Below are 18,159 nucleotides of genomic sequence, written 5' to 3'. Positions count from 1 at the left end.
AACAATGGCAACACAGAGCTGGGATAATGCAACAAAAGGGAGACATTTCCACGAAATCCAAAGCAAAGTAGGTATATCAAGAAGTAGGGGAACAAAGAGGAAAGAGCAGGTGATAATAAGCAGGCTGAGAATTGGGCATAGCAATCTGAACGGCACACTTTTAATTACAGGAAAACATCCTACAGGAATGTGTGAACAATGTCAGGAGGCTGAAACAGTAGAACATATTCTTACAACATGCAGGAAATTTACTCAGGAAAGACTAGAAATGATAACACAGTTAAAAAAAAAAATAGGACGGGTAGATAATACAGTAAAAAGTTTATTGGAGTATGGAGAGAGTGTGGAGGGTAGGAAATGGATATTTGGTTTTCTGAGGATGACTGGATTAGATAGGTGGATTTAGTATGAATGAAAACAAAGGGTAAATAAAACCGAAAGGTGGCAGTAATGCAACTCAAAGGATGCCAGCTGCCGTAAAAACCCAAAGAAGAAGAAGAAGAAGAAGAAGAACATTTTACTGTCAACTCTGCATAATCCTTCGCGATCGATATTGCACGTTTGTCGATGGAGCGGTTTCAGACCATACTAAATGCTCTGACCAGTGCAGGACAGAACAAAGCTCTGAGGACATCAGAAGTTAGAGGGGCTCATGGCAGCTGTACAAAATACACAGGCTACACCGTCATTTTAATTTTAATGGACAGTAAAACAAAGGCAGATAACCGTACATTCTGATAGGTAGCATTATTTGATAGAACACCGGCACAGTATGGTAAATGGTAAATGGACTGCATTTATATAGCGCTTTCACAGACCCAATGGCCACCAAAGCGCTTTACAATATTGCCTCACATTCACCCATTCACTCACTCATTCATACACAGACGGCGGTGTCAGCCATGCAAGGCGATCCAGCTCGTCGGGAGCAGCTGGGGTTAGGTGTCTTGCTCAAGGACACCTCGACACTTGGTCAGGTGGAACCGGGGATTGAACCACCAACCTTCCGGTTTGTAGACAATCTACATGAACCACTGAGCCACTGCCGCCACTGAGCCACAGTAACTAAATATTGACGCGCGGCTAAACAAAGGCAGAGTACCGTAACTCAATTTGAGCGTTTCAAAACAAAGCCAAAGAGCGGTAAATGAAAGCTTTAGCTTATGTTCTGCCAGGAAGACTTAAAGGTATGGCGGAGGATCTTTCCAAATTTTAGATAAGACCCGCCCTCTCCACTTTTTGAAAAGTTTGATTGATTCACCAGAATGATTGACAATTAGGAGGACCAATAGTTTAGACTACCCACCAGGAAGTAAAACATCCTCCGCTATACCTTTAATTACTACGTCACTTATTACCTTCATCTCTATCCAATCACGTCTTTATACTTTCTGTATAAAAGATCGGTACTTACACATGTTTGAGTTCGCAGATGCCGACGCGACAACAACCTCCACCCTCCCCACTACCACCAGGATGGTCCTGTCCATACCTTCCAGGGGGGTTGGCTGCGCCCCTGCCTTCGTCTTCAGGCAGGAGATGCAGATCCGCTACCCTCGGATTACGAACTATGGACGGGGCCTACGCCAAAGAACTTTACAATGCTTGCTGGGCTGTCAATAAATATATGCTTCGTTACATCATTTTATCTACCGAGTCTTTCTGGTAGAACTGGTGTTACGGTGTTCTGCCTTGGTTTCTCATGGGCTTTTGGAAGTTACTGTTAAGACAACTCATTATTTTCTCAAAAAAACAACGGAATTGATTCAAGATGCTCATCCACATGAGGTCTTGAATGTGCCAAAAATATAAATAACTCATTTTCGACCAAAAACGAAGTAACGGTCTTTTGCCTTTGCACGGCAGAATAAATGTAATATTATCATCATTTCCCTATTTTTGTTTGATGTGTTATGCATTCTAATTGTATCAAAATCTTTTCATTGGTAATGAAGAGAGGCTCTCTGACCTACTGCTGCTCTCCATCGAGCGAGATATTCCAAATAATTGTGAGGAAGTCATTAAAATATATAAAAACACAACAGACAGACAGGTACTGCTTTGAATACAGGGGATTTTTTTTTTTTTTTTTTTTTTTTTTTAAAGTGCCCTTTTTGGTCCGTCTGCCCCTGCCCCGGAGGAGGTCTGTGCAAGCCACTGACTGATATCATTACAGAAAACATCAGATTGATATCAAACTGGATTATTTGTTAAAATTACATCTAAAAAAGCCTAGCATTTCCTAAACACTTACTATCATACCTAGTAGGCTTACTAATAATCTGTGTATGATTTAAAGAGTCAAATTGAAGCAAAACACAATCAGGATGATTTAGCAATTCCAGTTTAAATCACCCAATAATACAAATTCAAAAGTAGTATAAGAACTAAGGATTGATCCAAGAGTTGTTAAAACACAGGAAGGAGCTGATGGAGGACGATAGCAGCCTGCAACTGTTATTGAACTTTTATCTTATCGATTTAGATAAAAGTTTTGTGCACTGAAGATAATCCTTTACAAAAATAGCAACTCCCCCACCTTTGGATGATCTATCCTGGCGGAAAATATTATATCCAGCCATACTAATTAATGAGTCACCGATGCTCTTCTTTAACAACGTCTCAGTAATAACTAATACATCAGGTTTTGAGCTTTCTACCCATAATTTAAGTTGATCTAGTTTTGGTATAATACTCCTTGTGCAGAATTGTTTAAAATGCATGTCTGAGTCCAGTGTAGTTGTATAAATTAAGGGAGATGAAGGACCAGGGTGTACATGAACATTTCCAGACATAATCAATAATAAAACATTCAAAGCAATCAGACGTTTCTGGATGCGGTTCAACCTGGCATCGCAGGATGGTCACAATCTCTGCCTCACGTGTCTGGGCATCGATCATTGATCGTTTGTGGGTGAGTCATGTACCCATTGTGGGAAGATGACCATCTCGGAGCTGCGGTCGAGACTTTTGTTCCTGCAGAGTCCCTGCGCCTCTGCTGTGATCTAACCCTCCTCAAACAAAATACAAATTATTATTATTATTATTTGACATTTGTGTTTATTCTAATGTGAATAAAATGCATTTTATTGCAGTTCAAGGAAGCTGCAACTGAAAACCAATACACCAACGTAGAGGAGTATGCTGAATCCGTGTCTGCATACATCCAGAAATCCATGGTGGATGTCTCTGCTACCAAGACCGTCATCACACGGGCAAATCAGAAACCCTGGATGACCAATGAGGTACGTGCAATACTGAGGGTACGAAATGCAGCGTTCAAGTGTGGGGACAGAGAGGCACTCAGATCAGCCAGAGCCAACCTGAACCGTGCCATCAGAACAGCAAAGCGTGCCTATGGTCAGAAAATCCAGGGATTCTTCCACGACCCGACAAACACCAAACGCATGTGGCAAGGCATCCGTACCATCACAGATTACAAGGCTGCTCCCTTACCTTGTGAGGACAACATAGACTTCCTCAACGTACTCAATAACGACTTTAGTCGGTTTGAATCACTCAACAACACTCCTGTGAGGAAATCCATACCTCACTCAGACGAACAGGCACTCAGACTCGAGACAGCTGATGTCCGGAGGACGTTGAGAAGACTGAACGCACGAAAAGCAGCGAGCCCCGATAACAAACAGGGACGGGTGCTCAAAGACTGTGCTGACCAGCTGGCTCATGTCCTCACGGACATATTTAACACCTCGCTGACCTATGCTGTCGTTCCATCCTGTTTCAAGACCGCCACCATCATACCAGTGCCCAAAAAAACCACAATTTCATCACTGAACGATTACCACCCTGTCGCACTTACTCCCATAATCATGAAGTGCTTTGAGAGGCTGATGAAGGATCACATCATCTCTAAACTCCCCCCTTCTTTTGATCCGCTACAGTTTGCATACCGCTCCAACCGCTCCACAGAGGATGCTGTCTCCTCCGCACTCCATCTGAGCTTTGAACACCTGGAAAAGAACAATACCCACGTGCGAATGCTGTTTCTGGACTTCAGCTCAGCATTTAATACAATCATCCCCCAGAACCTGGTGAGAAAACTGGCCCCCCTTGGACTCAATACCCCCTTGTGTAACTGGCTGCTGGATTTCCTTACAGACAGACCCCAGTCTGTGAGGGTTGGAAAAAACACCTCCAGCGTCATCTCCCTTAGTATCGGCTCCCCCCAGGGCTGCTTACTGAGCCCACTGCTCTTCACCCTGATGACTCATGACTGCCGTGCCAGGTACAGTACAAACCACATCATTAAGTATGCGGACGACACGACAGTGGTGGGTCTCATCAGGGACAATAATGAACTGGCCTACAGAGAGGAGGTAAAACACCTGGTGGAATGGTGTGACACAAACAATCTAATCTTGAATGTCAACAAAACAAGAGAAATTGTCGTTGACTTCAGGAAAAAACAGCCAAGTCACACCCCCCTCCTCATCAACAACGCCACAATGGAGCAGGTGAGCAGCATCAAATTCCTGGGGGTGCAGATCACAGACACTTTAACCTGGTCTCTCCACACCTCTGCTCTTGTGAAGAGAGCACAGCAGCGTCTGCACTTTTTGCGTCGGATGAGAAGGGAAAACCTCCCCCCTCCCATCCTCACCACTTTCTACAGAGGCACAATAGAGAGCATACTGACCAGCTGCATCTCTGTCTGGTTTGGGGCCTGCAACGCCTCAGACTGGAAACGTGTAGAGAGAGTGGTGAGGACAGAGAAAATCATCGGGACAGCACTTCCTTCCATCCATGACACTGCTTTCAGACGCTGCCTGACCAGGGCTCAGTCAATTTCAAAGGACCCCTTCCACCCCAACCATGGATTGTTCTCCCGGCTGCCCTCTGGCAAGAGGTTCAGCAGCTTCAAATGCAGAACATCCAGATTCTACAACAGTTTCATCCCCCATGCCATAAGACTGCTAAACTCCCAATAATCCCTCTCCCGCATACATATGACACTAGTCACTTACATGGTAACTGTGAACCCTATTTGCACTAAGTAATTTTAATGTTATATTGTCCATTTATCTGTCTTTTTACTGCAATACATCCTGCTGCTATAGATATTTGTACTAGTCATAATTGTTTCATAATTGTTCATTTTAAATTGCATATATTTTTTATATTGTTCATACTATATTTATATTGTATTTTTTTTATGCTCGGAGCCTTGCAACGAAATTTCGCTCAACTGTATATTGTAAAATGTGCAGTTGAATGACAATAAAAGTCTGTCTAAGTCTAAGTCTAAGAACATTTTGGAAATAAATATAAACCAGCAAGGCCGGAGCTGATCACATGGACATTGTTGTCTTGTGTTTATTCCACCATTCCACAGATTGCTAGGGACACTTGCTGCCAGCTGATACGGAGATTCAGTACCCACTGCATTTAGAAACTTGTTTCACTGTTTTTGTTTTACAGCTGTAATCTCAGTTTCAAATCTACTCAGTGCCAAGAGAAAAAAGAAAAGCTTAAAGCAGCCTAAAAGGTCTTGTAAACTTTGCTGATCTTTACTGCTTTATGCCAACCATACAGTATGTGTGACTGTTGAGATTTTACCAACTAATCATGCGCAGTTGCATTGATTTCCTTCTGGGTATATTCAGTGTCACTAACAGATGCTGTACTGAAGTAATCATGAAGCTATGCAGAAAACAACATTCTAAACTAGTTCCCTTTCGTGGTCCCTACGTGTTACGTCAGTGACGACAAAATGGGGTTTCGCATAGAAAGCCTATCACCTTCGAGAATTAGAAAACGAGCCAATGGCGATGAAATGCCATGGGCCTGCGGATTTTGCATAGCGTAACTCCACCCCACCTCGTGGGTATATAAGGAAGTAAGCTGGCATCAAGCAGTATGTTTTCGCTTCGGAGCCAAGAGCATCTCTTCACTCCACAAGCCAATCCTGAGTTTATCTACACTCTTCACTCTTCGAGACGAGCGACTCTCCGGTGTTGGTGTGACGGCAATCTCCAGTGAGTCCACATTGCCTACTGATCTGTGCAGTGGTCTGCCAGTGAATGTGTTTCTCCCTGGTCGATTCAGCATCCATGATCCCCGTCAGCGTCCAACCCCAATACCTTTCTTACTGGATGTGCATGAGGAGGTCTCAAGGTCCTGGAAGGCACCCCTGTCTTCCCGTGATCGCTCGACGGCCTTCTCTGCCTTTCCTCCCCTCGACGGAGCCGCTGCTCAGGGGTACACTGGGGTTCCCCCGGTGGAACGTTCTGTTACGATGCAGCTGTGTCCGCAGAGCGCTTCCTCCCATGGTGACCCAAAGCACCCATCCAAAGCCTGTAGGTTTTCGTCTACTCTGGTGGCGAAATCCTATAGAGCCGCGGGACAGGCAGCCGCCTCATTGCATGCCATGGCCATTCTGCAGGTCTACCAGGCCCAGATGCTCAAGGACATGCGCAAGGCAAGGCAAGGCAAGTTTATTTATATAGCACATTTCATACACAATGGCAATTCAAAGTGCTTTACATAGAAGAAATTTAAATAATAAAAATAAATAAGAATAATTAAAACAGTGTAACGACAATGACTATGACATGCGGTCACATGCTGTTCAGAGACAACGAGTTTGTTCATGGCGCCTCCAAGTCGGCTTGAACGGTCAAAATTGCATCTTTGTGGCTCCCCCGAGGGACATTTGAGTCACATAAGGAAACCCTGTTTTGGAGAATCCCCTCTAAAACCCCCATTTCAGCATGGACTCCCTGTGACTTTTATAGACTCGTGACATTCCAGAACACACACACACATACACACACACCAACATCCTTTTGTGTTTAACTTTTAAGTATGTAACTCAGGCTTGTATCTGAACTTCCTGTATGCATGTGTGATTAATGTTGTTTTGATCATATAGTTATGATCTTCGAGTGTTTGGCTCTGAAAGGTATTTTTAAAGAAGGTTCCTCAATAGTGGTTTTGTAACCCTACCTCAGACCATAAAACTTTACGACCCAGGAAAGCAGACATTACCAGCAGTCACGTCCCAAACACACCACACACAGACCCACAGATTTTCCCTTTGACTTACCATAGGACATTACCAAAATGTTGATATATTTCTGAGGTGCCTTTTGTTATGACCATGTCATATTGGGGTGTCTACGATTTTGTCATGTGGTAATCAAGACTTTAAATGTGTGTAATTCTGCATATCTCCTGTATCTTTGCATTGCTACAACCTTCATGTGATGCGTTTGATGTCTTTGTAATTCTCTTAATCTAACGGAGTTGAATTCCGATAGCAGAATTCAGTGATGCGCATTGTTTTATAAGTTCATATGTCTGGAGAAAATCCTCTCAAGTTAAAGTCAATCATGACTCATTCGAGTGGGCGTGTCTAACCGGACAAAGGAATCTTCCCGCTCGAAGATTCTCGACAGCTGATTCGTCCTACACGAAGGAGGGGACGGCACATGGGACACTGATAAAAGTCCAAACCTTCAGTTTCCTCGCTCTCTTATCTCTCTTCCCTCTCTCATCCAACTCAACTTAACTCTCTTCCTCGGCGCAGCGCTTCTCCAAAGGAACATCTGGAGGAGGCTCTGGTCTTCTCTATCGAGCGAGCACATGTTCGAGTCGTAGCTGCGTCCCTTGCAACAAAGACTTTAAACCTCTCCCTGCCCGGGAGATGAATCTGAACTTTCTCGGTAACGTTAAATTCAAGTGAGCCTTTACATCGTCTTGCGAAACGACCCAGAAGACGAAGCTAGACGCAAACCAGCCGGACACGCGCACGCGCAGTGTCCGCACCACAGCACCACACTGAAAGAGCATAGAATCTTGCACGTAACGTAACTCTCTCTAAACGCTGATTTCAGGTGTCCAGGGGCCTCATGTACAAAGACTTGCGTTGAATTCATACTAAAACATTGCGTACGGACAAAGCTGTAAATGTGCGTACGCACAAAAAACCCCAGATGTATGAATCTCTGCGTACGAAGGATCCCACGCATATTCTCTTTGTACATCCCAGTTAACGTAAAATTGAGCGCACATGCACGAGCACAACGCTCCACCCAGTCTCCTCCCTTAATTAAATTAATTTAAATATGGTAATGAGTCCACTTTGGCAAAAGAAAACAGTAAGAAAATGGCGGCAAGAAACGAAACTTTACAGAAAGTGAATTGGAGGTGCTACTATCGGAGGTAGAAACGAAAAAAATAAATAAAAATTATTTGGAACTTTGTCCTCCGGAATTAATAACAAAAGGAAAAAATATGAGTGGGAGAGTTTGGCTGATGCAGGTGGGATCTGAAAGTCGCACTGTAGAGTAGACTGAGTACAGTTGAGACAATTTTTGCGTTTTGATTTTCCACACAAAAATAGACACTGAAAAGAAGTGAATTTCCACATGACACGCCACATGACATTTAATTCAGACTAAGATATTATCAATCAATAATACCCACAAGTAGTTTATATTTTCCACAATTAGATCATAAAAATAAGGTGCTTTTTGTCTCAACTTTGTCTCAACTGTACCAATATGTGGTACAGTTGAGACAGTGCATGGTACAGTTGAGACACCCATTTTTAATGATGTAAAGGTAACTAACCATTCATTGTAAATATAAAAAATAAAGACAAATAAAGAAAATAACAATTGGGCAACATTTTTTTTATTCATCCATTTATATTCATTCATTTTATTTAAATTTGCACTGGTTAAAATGTATAAAGCAGGAACAAGATATTTAACAATATTTATTAATAATACACAGTTTAAATATCTAATTTTATTTTAATTTGCGTCCTATGCTGGCTAATTACGACGTTTAACCTGTTATCATAACACTGAACAACTAAACAGTGTGTTTCCTAATAGAACTCTATCGGGGGTACAGTAGATATGTGTCTCAATATCCCCCGCTGGCCACCTCGCACATTTCTCTAGATTTTGCAATTACCTTGCATGACACAATACCATGAAACATGTCAGTTTTTAGGGCACAGAATAACGTTTGTGGTGATACCAGTTATGTTTAACAGTCATATAGGGATAATAAGCTATTCATTGTGGAGAGTGCATGGTGAAGTGAACGTCATATCTTAGAAAAAAAAAAACTTTCCCCGATATCTTCGGATCGGAGATGCGTCCGTTGTTCAAATTTCCCAACATGCACGTGCACAGCAAAAATCACAACTTGTGCTTGCTGCGAACGCAAGTTATTTAAGGTGTCTCAACTGTACACATGTCTCAACTGTACACAGTCTACCCTAAATGACCTTAAAAAGAAATGGTCTGATATAAAGGTGGACATTAAACCAAAGCTGTCATTGCCATAGACTAAGGGTTGTATCAGTTTGCATATGCTTTTATATATTCTTACTTAATTGCATAATTGATAGAATATTCCCATAATACTCGTGTGACAATATATAGGCTATGTCAATTATTTTATAAATTGCAAATTAATAGCAATGCTTCCCACAGGTGGTGGTGCGATAGACTTGTAGAACGAAAATTCGTTGTGTAATGTTTGTAACTTCACTTCATTGCCTGTAAGAGTCGCCAACGGACAAAAACAATGAGAAATGTACGTACGCCAGACATGAAATTGGCGTGGATGAACGCACATTCTCGCGTTAATTTCACTGTTAGTACGTACGACCGTGAGCGTGAAAGCTGGCGTACGCAAAGTTTTTGTGCGTACGCAAGATTGATACATGAGGCCCCAGGTCTTAGGTCTGTGAACTAAGTTACCCTCTATATCTTTCTTTTTTTCATTTCATTTTCACTCTGATCACGCTATGTTTATGTTTTTGTTCGGTTAAATGTTTGTTTGTTTGTTTGCATTTTTACGTACGTTTATGTTTGTAGTTTATATAATCTCTAGTGTGTGTCATTTTATTAATAAACCCATTTATACTTTTAATTGTCTCTGTGTTTGAAAAACCACCTTATAAAGTCAATGAAACTAAAAAGATCTAAGCTACAAGCTCGATATTGACTACCTTGAGTAGTTTTAATTCATAAACTCAGAAAGTTTGATATTCGTGGCCAGAAGATAAAACTTTCTTGGAGTTTGAAAAGGGATACCCCCTTCTTAACTGTAATGATCAGACAGTTACAGAACAAGGGAATCTCGATAATTGATCAAATAAATGTACATGCGACTTATGAATTATGACCATGAGTCATAATTATTAATATTCCCAAGATTCCCCATATTCTTGAGCTAATTCACATTTACCCAGAGTCGTTTTTGTTACATGTATGGTGGAGTTATTTTAGGCAGTTTCAAACTTTATTTGGTGGACAAATTCAGTTTCAGTTGAATGTGTATTATGACTATTAATAATTGTACGCGCGTTTTGAATTGTGAGATAAGTCGCTAAGGCGAACTCACCCAGCTGATGGCAGGCACAAAGCCAGCGCAGCTCTGCTAAAACTGCAGCTCATGATATTGCATTTGTCCCTGTAAAGACGAAGCAAACTCTTTGCAGGTGGTACATGTAATATGATTTAAACCGACTAAATAAAGACGAAGAAAACTCTTTTTTTAGTGCGAGGACGTAAATCTGAACTGAGCCGATCCTCAGTTTCAGTCGTAATAGGCCTTATTAATACGTTAACGATAAACTCCTGGTCAGAAATTGGTCTCGCGATCCAATTTTGAAAACCTATGCATTATCATAAAGTGCTATTTTGATTAATGTTTATGGGAGGTGGAACAGATGCAATAATTCCTGTTCACAGCTGTAGTAATTAAACAGAAGTCTAATGCCTGTTTGCTCACAGCTCTATTAAGTAAAACAGAAGAAATAATTCCTGTTCACAGATGTTTAATTCCTGTCGTGCTCACGGCTCTATTAATTAAAACAGAAGTATTAATACCTGTTTTTATTTGAACCGTTTAATGTATAATGTGTAAGTAAACAGAAGTTCTAATTCCTGTTTCTATTGTAAACCGTTTAATGTATAATGTGTAAGTAAACAGAAGTTCTAATTCCTGTTTCTATTGTAAACTGTTTCATATATAATGTGCGATTAAACAGATGTGTAATTCCTGTTAGTCACATGTTGTGAAACCGAGCGATAAAAGATAAAAATCTGCAGTCTGAATACCCCACTGACCAACACTAGAGGGCAGCCTTTAGGTGTGTGGCAGTTAGCGCCCCACTGACGTCATCCTGCATGAGCGCAATAATGCCATCTGGTGGACGCTCTCAGATAATACCGGCTTTCATTTTTCTGCTAACAATTTTCCTTTTTCTCTCCCCCGAGGATAGAATGAATGGTTTGAATCTCAAATATTCACCTGCATTCAAAGCTTAGCTTATGCTGATATTATTTGGAGTTAGACAATTCTTCTTTTCTGTTTTTGACTGTCACACTTTAAGTGAAGTTCGGAAAAAAAACTTTTCGAATTAAAGCTTAGATTTGATTCACTCAGTTAAGCGTGCAGGGCAACCGCCCATGAGAGCATTACAATAATCTAGCCTTGATGTCATGAACGCATTAACTAATTGTTCAGCATTTGTCAATGAGAGCATATGACGTAATTTATGAATATATTTTTAAGATGGAAAAATGCGGTTTTACAGATACTAGACACGTGACTTTCAAATGAAAGATTGGTATCAAAGAGCACACCCAGGTTCCTAACTGATGACGAAGACTTGACAGAGCAGCCATAAAGTGTTAGACAGTATTCTAGATTATTACGTGAGGACGTTTTTTGTCCAATAATTAGAATTTCAGTTTTTTTCAGAATTAAGTAGTAGGAAATTACTAGTCATCCAATTTTCTATATCACCTATACATTCCGTTAATTTCGTGAATTGGTAAGTTTCGTCAGGGCGTGATGTCGATCGCTGCGTTGGAGGGTGTGTCAGACTTCTCCAGGGATGATGATTCGCTGCGTTGCCTCCTTCAGGATGGCAGCGTTGCCCGAGTCAGACCCGGAGATGATTTCTATGCTTTCCCGGGCCACCAACAGGATCAGGCTAACCAGGATAATTGGTTTCCGAGGTGGCTCGTGCTGGTTCTCAGCCACCCACCCCGGTTCCTTTATTCCCGGAGGTGCATGAGGAGCTCACTGGTTCGTGGGTGGCACCTTTCACTGCCAGAAACTGTTCCAGTGGCTCCACCTCCCTCACCGGTCCTGTAAGCACTTGTCGGACTTAACCGGCAAGGCTTACCAGGCCTGTGGGGAAGCCACCTCTGCCTTACACGCCATGGCATTATTGCAGGTTCATCAGGCCAAGGCACTTAAGGACCTGCACAAGGGTAGTCATGATCCCCAAGTTCTCCAAGAACATGTGGCAGAGCCAAAGGCAAGAGGTCCTATGACAGGTGACCCAGAGATGGAGGGGACTGCTCTTCAGGAGCACACCACTATCTTCCCCGGAAGAGGGCCGGGTGGGAAATCTTGTGTTTTCTTTTGTTTGTGTTCCGCCACTGGCATCAAAACCAGCGGTACCCACATTTTCAATAAAAGAGCAGTTTCATCTAACTCTGGGTCAGAAGAGGGCCCGGAGAGCAGTGGGAGGAGAGAATCCTCACCACTCTCATCCGCCTCTTCTATCGCCAGCGGGCAGCTGCACGCAGTTCAAGAGCACAGTTGTCTTTTACAGTTGGTTACCACGGAACAACAGTGACAGATACTGTGTAAGCCCTCTCCTATCGTCCTTCCAGGCAAGAAGGGGCAGGAGGCTTTCTCAAGGGGCAGCAGCTGTGGCACTTTGGTAGGGATTCCTATTAGTCGGTTCAGTCCGACGTGGCGTCGAACGTGACCGACTGAAAGGGAATGTCTCAGTTACATAGGTAACCCTCGTTCCCCGAAGGAGGGAACGGAGACACCATGTCCCGTCGCCACAGCTCCTGTACTCCTGCACAGCCAGGTCAACTGCTTTGCTCCACAGCGAAAAACTTAAGTGCAGTCGCACCTTCTGCTCATTATATACCTGTGCTGTGTGGCAGAGCAGCTGCTGCAAATGATTGCACGCCAATGTGCATTGGCTCGTTCAGTTACACTCAAAGTAGATTGGCCTCTCTAGCGAGATTCCTATTAGTCGGTTCAGGTCGGCGTGGCGTCTCCGTTCCCTCCTTCAGGGAATGAGGGTTACCTACGTAACCGAGACGTTTCAGAACCACGCAATCACAGCACCGGAAGTGAGGGGTGGGGCTTAAACAGTCATAGTTGCACTACCCATACATAGACTTTTCTGTTGTTAAATATAAGCTGTTTTCACATGGATTTGGATCGGATCTATGTCTACACTATTTAACAAATACTTTTAAATAAAGCAAGTTTTCTGTTCAAATAATATGCACAAGATATCATAATGTGCAATGAGCAAAAATGTTAAACTTAATATGCTTAATGTCAATGAATGGATTCAAACACAGTAGTTTATACTTCAAGGTTATATGCTACAACTATACCCTGTTTGTTATTAAAAAATATTACTAAATCTGTAAAATGTTATAAAGTGTTTCCCATTTGACTGTATACATATGTGATAGTATTATCTCCTTTACGTTCATATTTTTACAACAAACAATATAGGCTACTAAACGACACAGAGTATGAGAAGATTTGATGTTAATGGATACAAACACGGTAGTTTATTGTTACTTCAACGATACTACAGCTATACAAACTTTGTTTTACAATTTTAAAAATATATGAATAAATGTGTAACATGTTATAAAGTGTTTCCCATTTGACTGTATATTTGTTGTATTATTTCCTTTCAGTTCATGTTGTTACAAATAATAATCAGTATGTGATGTATTTAATGTCAAATAAAAATAACCATTTAATACAAAGCCTTGAACAACTGAAACGTGCGTTTCTCTGTATGAAAACAAATAGGATATTTAAAAAATATTTATTATATATTTAGTTTATATTTTACTTTCTTTTTTTAAAGCCTATTTTGCCTATTTAAACATAACATTTCAGAAAACTTGTAACACAACTCAATTGTCTTAATGTACTGTGATTAATCTACCGGGGAAAGAATGCGGATATCTTTTAGTTAAAATGTTCACCTGTCTTGCCTTAAACCCTAAAGTATTACTTTAATTTATAAAAGTGTGCAAGAAAAGGCATGACAAAGAATGATGAACCATCAGACAAAAGGCCTCCCAGTTTCTGTCCATCTATATATGATGCCCCAATTGTTGGTTCGTGACAATTGATGAATATAATATTATCGCTGTATGTGAAAATACATAAAGTGGATGGTGGTTCTGCCAGACCAGTGTTTATTCCACCATTCCACAGGTTAGTCGATTGTTTTATAGTCTCCATGGATGTTGAAAGAATACATGTTACTGCATATTAAGTGTTGCAAATTGATTTGTTTTGATAAAATTTTACATGGTTAATCACAAAATGAAATTGCGATGTTTCACCCACAATTGGATGATATATGTATGCTGCATTACAGTGTTGATTGAAGGTGAACATGTTCAAATGTGTCCTTATATTAGTTCATAATATGTATATTTTACTATAAAAATGCATGTGAGTGGTCTAAAATGGGTAAAACACACAGAAATGTCTTGTTTGAATATGTGTTTGATATTGCTTAGTTGATTTAAATTGAGTGAAAGCTCTAAAAGTCATGTAACACTGTACAGCATTTTGAATATGCAAATGAGTAACACAATGATTGGCTGAAAGGTTTTTTTATGAAAACGCTGTGTAAGTGCAAGAAAGAGACTGAAACAGTGAAGATTTGCATAAAAAAAATACAAAAAAACAATTTATTTTAACAATGTATTTTTTTTTGACATTTGTGTTTGTTCTAATGTGAACATTTTGGAAAAAAAATATAACCCAGCAAGGCCGGAGATGATCACACGGACATTGTTATCTTGTGTTTATTCCACCGTTCCACAGATTGCTAGGGACGCTTACTGTCAGCTGATACGGAGATCCTGTACTCACTGCATATAGAAACGTGTTTCACTGTTTCAGTTTTACAGCTGTAATCTCAGTTTCAAATCTACTCACTGCCAAGAGAGAAAAGAAAAGCCTAAAGCAGCCTAAGGTCTTGTAAACTTTGCTGATCTGTACTGCTTTATGCCAACCATACAGTATGTCTGACTGTAATATACCTACTGGGTATATTAAGCGTAACTAATGGCTTGTTTCCACTGAGTGGTACGGTACGGTACAGTGCAGTACGGTACGGTTCGGGTCGGTAAACCATGAATCGGCTAGCGTTTCCACTGCCAACAGTACTCTTGATAGGCGTGGTGTAGCCTATGCCGGAAAGAAGCGATCGACGTCATTTTCGCGTGAAGAAGAAAGCGACATAAACAACATTGGATGACATACAGCAGATCTTGTTCTTGCTTCTCGGCGTGTTTGTCACAAGAAGCCAAGCGCCGACATTAGGCGTTTCTCAATACCAAGTCTGTAAAGTTCGGACATGTCAAGTCCGACTCAGGAGAATGACTCATGAGGACGCGAGTCTCTGCTACTCCGGTTATCTCTGTATGTATATTTTAGGCAACGATAAAACGAAATATGTTATAAAACACCACACTGCCTCTTTTCGTTTTCATTTAAAGAAATCTTAAACATTATGGCCACACAAATGTGGTTCAGGCAACGCGTATTAATAATATTCACTGCATGTAACATTAGCCTCTATTTATAACAAAATGAAATATAAAACACAACCCTGCCTCTTTTCGTTTAAATATAATATAAAAATATTAAACATTTTAATATGGTCCAGGGAATATGTACATTTGTACTAAACAACAGATGTTGCAGTAAACAACATTACAGTGATCATCTTCACTGTAATAAAATTTAAAATGACAAAACTCAACCCAGTCTCTTTTTGTTAAATTTCAGTTTTATCAATATTAGCCATTATATAAAAGTAAAAGGTACAGTAAGCTATACAATAAGAAATAAAGCAAACAATTCAGTCAAACAATCAGTCAAATATATTAAATATATAAAGTTATGAAACTTCACTTAGCCCTCAGCCAAAACGACTGGCCAGGGAACAAATTATAGATTCACGAGACCAAATATCGCCCGTTAGATATACACAAGACGAGTTATATCTCGGAAGGGTACCTAAAAAGTGGTACGGTACGGTTCGGCATTTTGGTACCATTCACAACTTTTGACAGTGGAAACGGTATTATATTTTAATTGCGTACCGTACCGTACTTTACCGTACAGTACCACTCAGTGGAAACGAGCCATAACAGATACTGTACTGAAGTAATTATAACATTAAAACATTATAAACTAGTTCTACTAACAAATGCATGTGTAATGTTCAAGAAAAGGCTTATTGCACTATATTTCACTGATCACAAAAATAATTTACAATCATACTTTACTACACATCACAATTCAATTTGCAGCATTTCAGAAAGAGTAGGAAATGTCATTGACAATTTTTTTGTCAGTTTACCAACTGCACATTAACCATCTGTTTCTGCCAGAGTAAAATATAAAAAGGTTACTGTAAAATAAACTTTAATTAAATTCTCATTGTGAGATATAAAGTTGTAATTATGAAAAGTAAAGCAGCAACTCTGAGAAATATCCCTTGTGTAAAACATCATATGATCGAGTCGGCACAGACCAGAAAATGTATCGGATCCTTTGGATTCTGCACAGAATGCTGTGATATAAAGCGATATGGAGGAGATTAGGTGGAGAAACGGTTAGAGAGACTCGGCATTAGAAACAGCACTGACGAGTAGACAAGGTAACACTGGTGCCAGGCACCAACATAAATTACACACTTTTCATAATACACATCCTATGCGTATTTATGTTCACCGTTTTGCTTTAGTAACAGTTTCATATTAAAGGATAATTCCGGTATTTAACACCTTGAGTCTTTTTTTTGTAGTTTGTTTAGGATGAACTAGAGTGGTGGACACAGAAGTGTTGACGATGGGTCCTGTCTCGACTTTTGACTCTTTTAGAATCGCCTTTGACCGCTTCAGAGTGGCTGGCTACGGGCATGCACGAACATGTCCTTAAAACAACCCTTAACGTTCGTTTTCAAAACTGTGCAACTCACCGAGTGGTTAGTGGTGTTCGTTGATGATTAAAAACAAGTAGCGTAGCGAAATACAGTTTCTGTCGTGTTTTATTTGGCATTTTGTAAAATCCCATTGATTTCTGTTGGAGGACTCATTGCTCGTTGCTATTACTGCGCTACCGGAAAAGGGGTCTGTTTACATTTGGTTGTAGTCTTTTTGCTCAGTTCTCCGTCTCTCAGAAGGCTAGCGTGAGCAGAGCAACTGTGCTCTATGCGCTAGACACCGAGTTCCGTACAGCGTCCTTGTACGACAAAGTGGTTGTCGCCATCAAGTGGTCGGGAGTGTGCTAACGCTTCAGACTCAAATATCGAGCGGAAGTTTATACGCGGTTGTGAGGTATCTGAAAAAATAGTTCCACTATAGCAAATAACACGGATTGAATTTGTTTTTATTTGTTTTTAATCATCAACGAACACCACTAACCACTCGGTGAGTTGCACAGTTTTGAAAACAAACGTTAAGGGTTGTTTTAAGGACATGTTTGTGCATGCCCGTAGCCAGCCACACTGAAGCAGTCAAAGGCGATTCTAAAAGAGTCAAAAAGTCGAGACAGGACCCATCATCAAAATTTCTGTGTCCACCACTCTAGTTCATCCATAACAAACTACAAAATAGACTCAAGGTGTTAAATACCGGAATTATCCTTTAAAGTCCCCGTGAATCGGAAGTTGCAAATGACTTTTCTCCAGTGTTGTGAAGTATTTCCAATTGAACAGAGGGCAGGATTTTACTTTGCGCTCCTCCTCTCCATCTCTCGCTCATAGCAGACTAATGGTTTGGTTAAGCGTTTTCAACCCAAGCCGTCAAACTGACGTCATCAGAAAAGGAACGCCATTCCAGACCGGAAGTAACTTTTCAGATTTTGATTAAAGATTACCACGGCAAACAATTTTCTTTCTGCGTATTAACTTGCACGGATTTTTCAATTTCAACCTTGAAAAGAACGGTCCATTAGATAGTTCACAAACAAAATTGACCTCATGCAGACTGTCCACTCAGGTTTCTCCTGACAACCAGTGAAAGTTCTTCACAACAATAATTTAGTCCTTAATGAATCCACAGTCCTGCA

At 40.7% G+C, this 18,159-nt stretch overlaps 1 protein-coding gene across 4 annotated transcripts in view; it reads right to left on the bottom strand.

The window, feature by feature from the left end:
- LOC309507816 (uncharacterized protein) overlaps window positions 1–18,159 on the bottom strand; it is a 138,625-nt gene that overhangs the window by 78,499 nt on the left and 41,967 nt on the right. For 3 of the 4 annotated variants that reach the window (XM_082182249.1, XM_082182248.1, XM_082182247.1), the window contains exon 2: window positions 17,951–18,159. This exon is cut by the window's right edge and continues 1,345 nt beyond it. In XM_082182249.1, the coding sequence (XP_082038375.1) occupies window positions 18,131–18,159 (29 nt within the window). In that variant the 3' untranslated portion in view covers window positions 17,951–18,130. Of the gene's footprint in view, window positions 1–16,986 lie in introns of those variants that run through there. The other variant, XR_014209242.1, reaches the window with a different exon arrangement.

This window comes from Leuciscus leuciscus (assembly GCF_965113295.1).
Source record: "Leuciscus leuciscus genome assembly, chromosome: 10".
Lineage (NCBI taxonomy): Eukaryota > Metazoa > Chordata > Actinopteri > Cypriniformes > Leuciscidae > Leuciscus > Leuciscus leuciscus.
The sequence above is the reverse complement of the archived record's forward strand: the minus strand, read 5'-3'. Positions and strand labels throughout refer to the sequence as shown.